The sequence below is a fragment of the Rosa rugosa genome, chromosome 4 (assembly GCF_958449725.1).
Source record: "Rosa rugosa chromosome 4, drRosRugo1.1, whole genome shotgun sequence".
NCBI lineage: Eukaryota > Viridiplantae > Streptophyta > Magnoliopsida > Rosales > Rosaceae > Rosa > Rosa rugosa.
Window position 1 is genome coordinate 18,474,445 of NC_084823.1, and position 10,835 is coordinate 18,485,279.

Sequence of the window (10,835 nt, forward strand, 5' to 3'; positions counted from 1 at the left end):
TCTTGTTTCGTTTTAAATACACACTCTTGATAACTTAATACACATCCCTTACTCAATATAGTATGCAATCTTTTCTTCTAGCATTTTACTAAATACACAACTCAAAAATATCTAAACTACCCTCAATTCTCATGAGCCAACATCCATTATCAATCAATTTAGCATCATAGTCCTCATGTCGAAGATCAATGTTGTCTTATGCAACATGATTGAAGACCTAAGATAGCGCAACACGTGACCCAAATAAAATCTTTTATTTAGATACGTGTTGAAATTTGGGTAAAAGGTTATCTTGTTTGTTGACTTTGCTGGTAGGAGATTTTCTATCAGATTAGATTGAAGGAAATAGATTGTTTACATGCTAGAGGTGAATAATAATTTAGGAATTTATTCACATTTTGAATAAAAACAATCATTTCATGTGGATCTTTTCTTTAGGTATATACAAATATAGCAAAGGAAAAAGTTAGAGATGTGTATATAAAATTTCTCTAATTTCCACATAGTAGAAGTATAAATCCCAGTGTAAGTGTGTTCCACATGCTTTTGGTATTAATGTACAAGGTGGTCTCAAGCAGCAAGACATTACAGAACTGGTTGGAATTACTCAGATGTGCCTGAGGTTCATTAAGGAGGGCTGCTACCAGTGATGTGAAATAGTGATGGTGTTATTCTTGCCCCTGACTATTAAAGAAATCAAATTTCGTAACAGTACTCAAAGAGACCCGCCGGTCTGCTCTGAGTAGTTCCTCCCTAAACCTCGTTAACGAGTAGTTCGAATCTGCAGACTGACGTGGGTGTCAACCGGTCAACAAAGCATGATGCCAAACAACACACCGATTATCCAGATTAAGACTGCACCATTCACCACGATCCCATCGTAACCTATACTACTTTGATATTCAGATGAAGTGTGTGACACAATCAATCACTACAAAAAAGAAACATGTGGGGCTTGAGTTTATGAATTATGATGCAAGGAAAAGAGCTACTAATAAAATATTAAAGGAACGTTATTTACCTGTTCTTTCTATAGGTGCGACTATCTCCACTATAGAAATAAAAAAAAGAAAAAGAAAGAAGAAATCCGTTAATAAATACTATATAAAAAGAAAAGGATAAAGAAAGGGTAGACTTTCTACATATGTATCGTTCAGTTAGCTTTTTAGGGAAATAAGTTCTCAAATCTGTTGCCATCTTGCCAAGAATCGGTCTGCAATGTATGGACCAAAACACAATGTTTTACGTTAAAGGTAATTAAACAAAAATAAAAGATAAAAGTTGTTTGTTAGTTAAAATTTAAAAATCAGCATAGCGGTACCACTTTTTCTATTCATACAAATAAAAGAAGAGTTGGCAAATGATTGAAAGACCGATCTAGTTAGGTTGGTATTGCACTATATTGATTTGAATGAGGAACGTGTATGAACACCCTGAAATGGGCTGAAGCATTTGGATAATCTAATCTAATATATCACAATAATTGTTGAAATATCAAAAATATTGGTGAGCTTTCTGAAAGGGAGGTTCTAGTTGGACCTCCAAATTTGATATTTAGACCTCTCCTACTTATTAAACCTCCAATTCACTTTTTTAAATACTTAAATAACTGTACCTACAAGAGAGAGGTTGACTACCAAGGGTTATGATGGTGATACTAGCTGCTTATTATGCTCACACCGGTTGGAGGACAATGCTCATCTTTTTTGTAAGTGTCCAATTGCTGCTGAATTGCTATCTGCACCTCCTTTATCTCTTCAGAACACTTTATTGCCTATGATTAATTTTAAAGAATGGTTATTGGACTGTGCGACTCATCTCAAAGCTGAGGTCTTTGAGAAACTTATGATGATTATATGGGCACTATGGAGAAACAGAAATAGTATGCTTTGGGAGAATGCTTCCCAAACTACCCAACACATGTTACTGTTTACTATGGCCTGGCTAGAGGATTTTCAGCGTGCCAGAACTACAATAGCTCCCACCGTGCAGCACAACAAGCCAAGATGGAAACCAGCTGATCTTGGACAATGCAAATTAAACGTTGATGGAGCATTTGTGCCTCATTTGACGAAAGGAGGTCTAGGGGGTGTTCTAAAAAATTCTAGTGGACAGGTCCAAGCTGCTTTTGCTCACATTGTTCATCATGTTGGATCTCCAAAGCAGGTTGAACTTCTTGCTATTAGGAAGGGGTTGGATTATGCAAAGTCTTTACAACTGCAAAATGTCACAATTGAGAGTGATTGTCTTGAAGCAGTGCAAGAGATTTCATGCAGTGATCATGACCTAAATGAGTTTGGAGCTATTTTGGATGACATACATGAACTTATGACCAGTATTCATGGAGTGCAAATTCTACATGCACCTAGAAGTTGTAATACTGTGGCACATAGACTAGCTAGCATAGCTTTTGAGTCTGATCAACAGGAGTTTTGGCTCCATAGTGCGCCAAATTGCATACTTGATGTAGTACAACACGATTGTAACCATGACACTTAATCATCAATAAAATTCAGCTTTTTACTCAAAAAAAAAAAAAAAAACTTAAATAACTAAGTAGACCTCCTTAATTTTACCAAAACACCATTGAACAATTAAATATGTATCTTCAACAATTTGTTGTTGTTTTTTTTTCTTTTTCTTATCTCTATCAATTCAATCATGAAGAATTGTGGAATAATTTTTTCAGAAACTGAACTACTACCAAAACCTAAGCGCCGCTATGGACGCCAGAAACCCTAAAACCCGTACCAAAACTGCCGCTAGTCAAGCTCGCGCTTCTGCTACCCCAACCATGGAGGATGCGACGGCCTCCCTTGCCCTGGCTACGAACGAAATTGTTGATCTTTCCCGCTCTGCTGCACGAAGAGGATCACAAGCATATTTGCTAGCTCGGCCGCTTGCAGCCAAGCCTGCTCCACTGCAGGACCTTCGACGGTTCTTTCGTCGTGTGTGGGTTCTAGAAAAGGATTTTAAGATCCAAGAGAGGCCGGAGAACAGGTTCGTCATTGCTTTTGATCTCACCAGAGATCGTAACAAAGTGTTACGTGGAGGGCCTTGGCGCTTCAATCAAGCCCCGGTTGTCATGCAGGAATATGATGGGATTGCGCCACCGCAATCTGTGCCCTTGGATGCTCTGTTTTTCTGGGTGCGGATCGATAATATACCACCTCTCTTTGAAGACAAGGACACCATACGAGACATTGCTGCTATCGCAGGTAGGGTTATTGAATTGGATCACAAACTCTTTGACACTACAGGCAAAATTAGGGTTAGGGTTTCTCATGCCCTCTCCAAACCTTTCTTCCTAAAGAAGCGAGTGAAGCTGGCCCCGGAAGTTGAAGAAGAGATTGGTTTCTTCTTTGAGAACCTTGTTGGTAAGTGCCACTATTGTGATTTGATTTTCCATGCGAATGGTATTTGTCCTGCAACAGATGCACGGGCTATTCCAAGGAAGGATGTGAATCCGACGCAGAGAAGACTGGAGCTCATGGGTCCATCTATGAGCTTTGAGCAAAGTCAGTTTGCCAATGGTGTATTCAAATTCCAGGGAATCCATACTTCGGTATTACCCTCAATTGCACGGTCTCTCTTTCACCCGAAGGAGCTGGGTGGACGTAGGCCTGTAATTCTGAGGGGTTCGGACATCAAATCATCTTCCAGTATAGATGTGGAGGATGCCACGCTGGCTTTAGTCCCCATTGAGGCAGCGGCTCCTTCCAAGCGTGACCGACAACCTAATTATCAGTCCCCCAAGAAGCTCAAGGTGCTCCTGCCTGAGTTGTTCACTCAAGTGGGCAGTGCTGAGGCTCCAACCAAAAAGTTAAAGGTGCCAGAGTTTAGCTCCAAATTAAATGCTCGTTCGCTGGGTTTGATAGAGGCTCCGGGAAGCATTTTAATACCTAAGTCTGAGGGGACTGGTACTGCTGAAACAAAGAAGAAGCGTGGAAGACCTCTTGGAGCAAAGAACAAGAATCCCCCAAAACAGAAGAAGGTTGCTGATGCACAGGAAGCTTGTTTTGCTTTCCTAACTAAACCTCCTAGCCCTAGTGTCAAGGGCAAGGAGAAAATTTAGAGTTACTGTTTTTGAAACTCGGCCTATTTCCTATGTTTTTACTTTCATAGTTTATAGGCTTGCTTTTAATAAGTGAGCATGGATGTTCGTTAATGAGTGGTACTAGTTCTATATACCACGTTTTCTTATTTGCCCTCTGTTTTTCAAGGCAGTGGAAAGGTATGTAATGTACTGTTCTAGCTTGAGACTATTAATGAGAAATGTTGAATTTCATTCAAAAAAAAAAAAATCATGAAGAATTGTGTGAGTAAACTGGCTATATTTTTAATGTACTTTCAGTGACGAAACAAGAAAGTGATTCTTGGAGGATCCGAACAAGTAGACAATTACAAAGATTTTTTTATTAATTCAGATCATAGTTTTTTTGTTTGTTTGTTTTGCAATATGGATGGTTCTAGAAAAGATTTTGGTTCTCAGAAAAATAATATATATACATCGATTAAATCTAATTAAAAGATTGGATCTTAATTAGTAATAACTACACTAAGAAATTCAATAAATTTAGTTTATTGAAATTTCAAATTCATATTATTTTTAATTTACTTTTGTATTAAATGATAGGACCCTGTATAGAAATTAATTATCTTTACTTAATTGTTTTAGGTAAATTGTAAAGTTATATAGGTAATATAAGGAATTTCGGGAAAAAATTGAATGTTATATTAATGGGGGGGGGGGGGGGTAAGGAAGAGTATTTTTTTTTCTCTTTGTCCTTATTTGTCTTTTCATATAAGTTGACAAAATCTATTGATAATTAAAAAAAGATGGAGGTCCAAATATCAAATTCGGAGGTCCAACTAGAACCACCCCAATTGTTTACAGTATTGGGCAATATTCATTGATTAGTAGAATTAATATCGAAACCTTGAAAATCCATTGACATGCACGCCGTAAAAAAAAGTCCATATACGAGTATACGACGCACAAATATCCGCAATAAATAATGTAAATTCTCAATTTAGGAACATTGTGGGTCATAAAAAAATATTTTTCTAGTAGTGTCAGCAATTATCACAAGTTGAGGGTTTGGTCATTTGGTTTGTTGCTACAGGGACAGGTCAAGATGTCAAGCCGGGTCTTGTTTGCTTCCTAGGGTTTGCTTAAACGGCTTGGGTGATCGATGGTCGTAAGTGGCTTTGGTGCTATATAGAAGGAAACTGATGGTGGTTGCGCGATCACAATTTAACACAATGTACGTGTGAACGTGGTGACAATTTGGTGTAGTATCTTCGTTGGTTGGCCTGACTTTTGGCAATTGCCACCGAAGGGTTTGGTGGACGTTGCCTGCGAACGTCTCTAATGGCAACAATATTCTGGAGTTGAGGCTGATTGTTGCAGCTTGGTCGATGAGAACTAGGTGTCGCTTGGTCTTGACAGTAGTGCTTTGTCGTTTTTCCCTGTGTTGAAGTTGACAATTTGTTGAAATTAAGCACAAAATTGCTTATCATGAGTTTGGTTTCTTCTGTGGGCTCCTTTTTTTTGTTTTTGTTTTTTTGTTATTCGGGATGTCGCGAGAAATAATAGGTTCCAAGTTTATTATTTTGATTTCAAGATTTTCATGATCGGTGATCAAAAATGAAATAAAGTGAATTGTTTAGGTATTCGATCCTATCTGACATGCCATGTAAGCGTAGATTATTATGAGTAATTTTGCTCTATTTTATTGCAACTGATGTCCTCGGCTAATTTAAAAAAAAAAATAAAAAAAAATTTCAAATATAACCAGCTAGGTATATGATGAATTATCTTACTGAGACTTAGGATTTTAGGATATACAATTTAGGGGAGCCATTCTAATAAGAACCTTTAAAATGAAGACTAGTTTAGAACTTTCTAATCAACGGTTTGAGTGATCCATTTTTCAATTACATTACGATAAGTCAACTGTTAAATGTTTATGTATGAATGCATAGACCACTTCTGAAAATTTGTTATATTAGAAAGTAGGTACAAATAACTGATAGAAAGCGACACATAGTACGATTCGATGTTACACAAAAGTTGTTGTTTTCCTACCAAATTATAGGCTCATATAATTATAGAGGACCTTTATAGCTGTAGAATGATATGAGCCTTCAGTTTGAAGGACCTTAATTCGATGTTACTGCTCTAGCTACTGCCTTCCTTGGAAGACTTTATGCTTTGAATAGCGTTCTCTATAATTAGGTAGATTATGTCCACTTGCACGAATCTATTATCTCCATAGACACACTTCTGGGAAAAAAATTTGGGTAGGAGAATCAAATTCTAATTAACACTAATCTTCTCTTCCAGTCAATTATTGCCATGCTTGGTAGGACAACAACAGCTGTGGAGTACTATTGCCTTCTTTAGAGAAATTCTTAGGTCGGGCTTTCCCATCACGTGGTTTTAGGGCCACCCAATCAGAAGAAAGAAATTTTTTCCTCTTTTTCGAAACTGCCTCTACTCCCTAAATGTACAATACCCAAAAGACCTCCCTGCTGGGCAGTGATTGGTCTGCCGCACCACGTGGCGGTGCGGGTGCCCCACGCAAGTCTTTCTCCCGGCTTTAATACATGTCATTTATATGGCCTTTAAAGTTGGTTTTACTTATCCTCTTTTACTTAGTGGCATCGGAAGGATCATACCGACTGCAGAGAGAGATGAAAAAGATGACGATGAAACAGTGCGTGTAATCCCTTTACACTTCATAGAAGCACATCTTCACTTTGCCTTGTACGGATTTTATAATAATTACAATACTTGATGTCACCTTCTATCGATCTGATCACAATTGAAATGAAAAAGTATGCAATTCGATCGTTTTAGAAGGCACGTTTAAAGTGGAAAAGACAAGCCAAAAGAACAAGCCATGGACTGGTAATTTGGCACTGCGAGTATCAATGAGATGAATTTCCAACAATATGAAATAGATGATAACATGTGATTCTCCACTCCTTCACGTTCTTGATCTGTTCCGATCTGCATATTGTAACCGGTGGATATAACAGATGATCAAGAGTTGGACATAAAATGGTATATCTCATTTGAAAGCTAATTACACTAAGCGGTTACTACTATTTTTTTTTTTTTTCCACTTACATATTACCCTAGATAATACACAGTTAGAAACATGATCAATAAGGTTAATTCTATAGACCAGATAGAGACCAGGTAGAACGTACTTTATATATTCCAGCGGCTATATTAATTGTTGTCTCAAGTAATATTTCGTTGAAGTGAGTATGCCTAGAAGATATATTGGTTTTTACTATTTTCAGCTAATGTAAAAAGAAAGTACTTGCAGGTAGAAAATTATATTTGAAAAAGGTCAAAAAATCTAAAAAATTGTTATGCAGTAAAATTTTGAGAAAAAAAAAGAGAACGCAGCTCAAACGATTTTGCAGCCGTTCGACCGGTGCAAGTTAAATATGGTCTGCATGGGAAGAAATAGATTTTCCTTCGATTTTTGTAGCTTAGTTGAATATAGGCCTCCATGTGTGGTACAAACAATACAGGGGGTGACGTGGGGAACAACCAAAGAAGCCAGAGGCACAGACTAACTTTGCTACCTCGCAATCTGCTGGTTTTAAAATCCCATTTCCCTAAAATTAATCACTACCCAATTCAATTCACTGAGCTCTCTTTAATCACTCACAATCTTCTCCAGACCTCTCTCTCTCTCTCTCTCCCCCCCCCCCCCCCCCCGCCCCCTGTGTGGATGCGCAGATAGTCTCAGATAGATATAGTGATGGGTGGTAGTTGTTTTAATGCTTTGCATGGGTTGAAGCCATTGATGTTAATGCTGGTGGTTCAGTTTACATCTACTGGAGTCAACTTGTTCTACAAACTGGCCGCTAATGATGGAATGGACATCAGGATTATTATTGCCTATCGCTTCAGTTTTGCCACCGTTTTCCTTGCTCCTATTGCTCTCTTCGTTGAAAGGTAAATCCTCAATTCATTGATTCATTGCATGTATCATATCTCCGTTCTATTTCATCCACAACCATTCCTGCAAAACCTATTTACATAGATCAGAATTGCATGCCAGACGGTGTTCTACCTTTACTCTTTTTCAAAAGGAATACGAATGCAACAAGGATGCCTCTTCTTCATTTCAGTGTCATGTTATATATGACGTCACATACTATTAATTTTGATCATTATTTTTTCTCTTTCACATTATATTGATTGGTTTCAAAACAATCTAGCTCTTTTTCAGGAATAACATTGCCTTTACTCTATCTAAAACTCTCAAAAAAAGGACAGACAGAGAGAGCATTGCCTTTACAAAATTTTTATGGAGATGGAGATATTGATTAATTGTTTTTTGGTTAATTAAAATCAATCTGCGCTTATAGTTTTTACATGCAGAAAGAGCAGGCCAAAGCTCACTCGGGTGGTACTCCTCCAAGCATTTTTGTCTGGCTTGCTTGGGTAAGCAAAGCAGCATATATATAAATTATATTTATATATACGTATATAAGAACATATACGTACACATACATAGATTGTTTTTCTTTTGTCTTCTTCAATTTGTCAGCAAATAAAGCATGAACATGGATCATGAATATCATGATCTGGGCATGCATGTATATATGTACACATACTGAGAGAGACAGAGTGAGACTTAAGTACATGCTTACACTTGGTGATCCATTTGAAATGGATGCTGCCAACTGTATGTTGATGATATCCATGAGAACTTTTTACATGACTATCATGTTAATTGTTCTTATAGGCTTCATAAAGTGCTTTTGCATGCCCGGTTATAGTTGTTGACAAACAGAAAAGTCTTCCATTTTCCATTATCACTAAATTATGAACAAAATCTATGCTGCAGCCAGCAGAGATGTTAATTAACATGCTTAGGATAAACAACCTCTTTATATGACACTCTAATTAGTAGTCAATTAATATTGATGCAGGGGAGCATTGTCACAAAATTTGTACATTGCAAGTTTAGCGTTAACGTCTGCAACATTTGCTCTCGCCATAAGTCAACTCATCCCGGCCATAACTTTTGTTTTGGCCATCTCCTTTGGGTACGTAATTGAATCACATCCCAAAATTAATTTATTGCTAATTACTATAAATGATGTTCGAATAGAATCGAAGTTCGATCGGGAATCATCATATTAACAATCTTGTGATCAGTGTCAAAACGGAAGGCTGACAACTTTCTCTAGGTCAAGTCGCCAATCGCCGAGCTAATCGTCCACCAAAACGCTGTCAACTATATATTTTACTGCAAAGTAGATGTATTTAATTTGTTTTATTATAAGTATTGTATAATTTGCCGTAATAATTTGCAAAATGCATGCTTAGGTTGGAGAGATTGAATTTAAGGAGCGTAGGAGGGAAGGCAAAGGTGTTGGGAACATTAATGGGAATAGGTGGAGCAATGCTTTTGACCTTTTACAAAGGTCTGGAAATCCACTTATGGACCACCCATGTTGACCTTTTGCATAGTCATCAGCAACAACCACACTTGGAGGCAGCAGCTTCGCATGAGTATGCTCATCGTCTGTTAGGTTGTCTTCTGGCTCTGGCCAGCTCGTTGGGTTACGCCTTGTGGCTAATTATTCAGGTCATCTCCATGATTTTCATACATATTTTCTTTATTCCAAAGATAAAAAATAATAATAATCATTCTTTTAGCTAATTATAATTATTTTGGTTTTCCAATAGGCTAAGATGGGTGAGAAATACCCTAGTTTTTATTCAAGCGCAGCTCTAATTTCACTTATGGGGTCAATCCAGTCCCTTGTTTTTGCCCTCTGCGTCAACAGGGACTGGAACCATTGGAAGTTGGGTTGGAATATTAGACTTCTAACAGTCTTATACCTGGTACGTGATTTGATCTCAAAATCGATTGACTCCACCTTTCTATATCGGTTGCAATACAACAGTAATTTCTTTCTTCTGCTCCATCTTAAATTTCCACCTTAAGGATCTAGTTATTTATACGTGTTTTAGGGGACTGTGGGTACTGGAGTAAGTCTGACATGTACTACACTTTGCATAAGCATGAGAGGGCCTTTGTACGCGTCAGTTTTTGGGCCTCTGGTTCTTGTTCTTGTTGCCCTCGTTGGCTCTTTGGTGTTGGACGAGAAGCTGCACCTCGGAAGGTTCCACTCTTATCAATTACTCCTCTAATGAAATTACCTTGAATATTAACTTCTCTGATCATTGAACAGCAAGTTGGATGCAAAAAATTATTACTTAATTTTAACTCTTTCTTTCCTTTGTTAAATTTGGAAATAACAGTGTGCTAGGAGCGGTTCTAATCGTTGGCGGCTTATACGCTGTTCTGTGGGGAAAGAGCAAAGACATAAAGAAGGTGAATCAATCGGTGCCAACAACAAGCTATGAGGAGGAATCTGCAGGATCTGTAGTTGAAATTGTTTCAATGCCTCGGGATAATAATAAAGGCAATAACTACATGAATGAGACCGTCACAAATAGTCAACATGATCGTATAGAAACCTAGGTAGATACCCATGGAGAATAAAAAAATGGATCGAAGGAACCACTATTAGGAGATCTCAAGACCTACGTACGATGGAATGAGAGATCGAAGTTTTTAAAACAAATTATATCTATTGTCATCTGGTGACTGGTTTGATTAAAACAGTGTGTACGTACCGTACGTTGTTCTTTTTTTTTTATGTCCTGGGCAACCAGTAAATCCAACGCTACTAGATACTTCAACCTGGAGCTTCAACTCTTGTTCAGAGAAGGAAAGAGATGCTGGACACATCAGCTCCTTTGCACACTGATTAAATCTAAAATA

The 10,835-nt window shown here is 37.7% G+C and overlaps 1 protein-coding gene across 2 annotated transcripts; it reads left to right on the plus strand.

Moving 5' to 3' along the window:
* Positions 1-7,485: 7,485 nt before the first annotated feature.
* LOC133746051 (WAT1-related protein At1g25270-like) lies at positions 7,486-10,635 on the plus strand. 2 transcript variants are annotated; one of them, XM_062174212.1, is made up of 7 exons: positions 7,486-7,984; positions 8,414-8,476; positions 8,968-9,084; positions 9,368-9,629; positions 9,731-9,889; positions 10,019-10,170; positions 10,310-10,635. In XM_062174212.1, the coding sequence occupies exons 1-7, from the start codon at positions 7,788-7,790 to the stop codon at positions 10,530-10,532; spliced, it is 1,173 nt and encodes a 390-aa protein (XP_062030196.1). In that variant the 5' UTR covers positions 7,486-7,787; the 3' UTR covers positions 10,533-10,635. The 2 variants fall into 2 exon arrangements, with proteins under 2 accessions (XP_062030196.1, XP_062030197.1); XM_062174213.1 differs by having other exon boundaries at positions 7,765-7,984; positions 8,401-8,476.
* Positions 10,636-10,835: the final 200 nt, after the last annotated feature.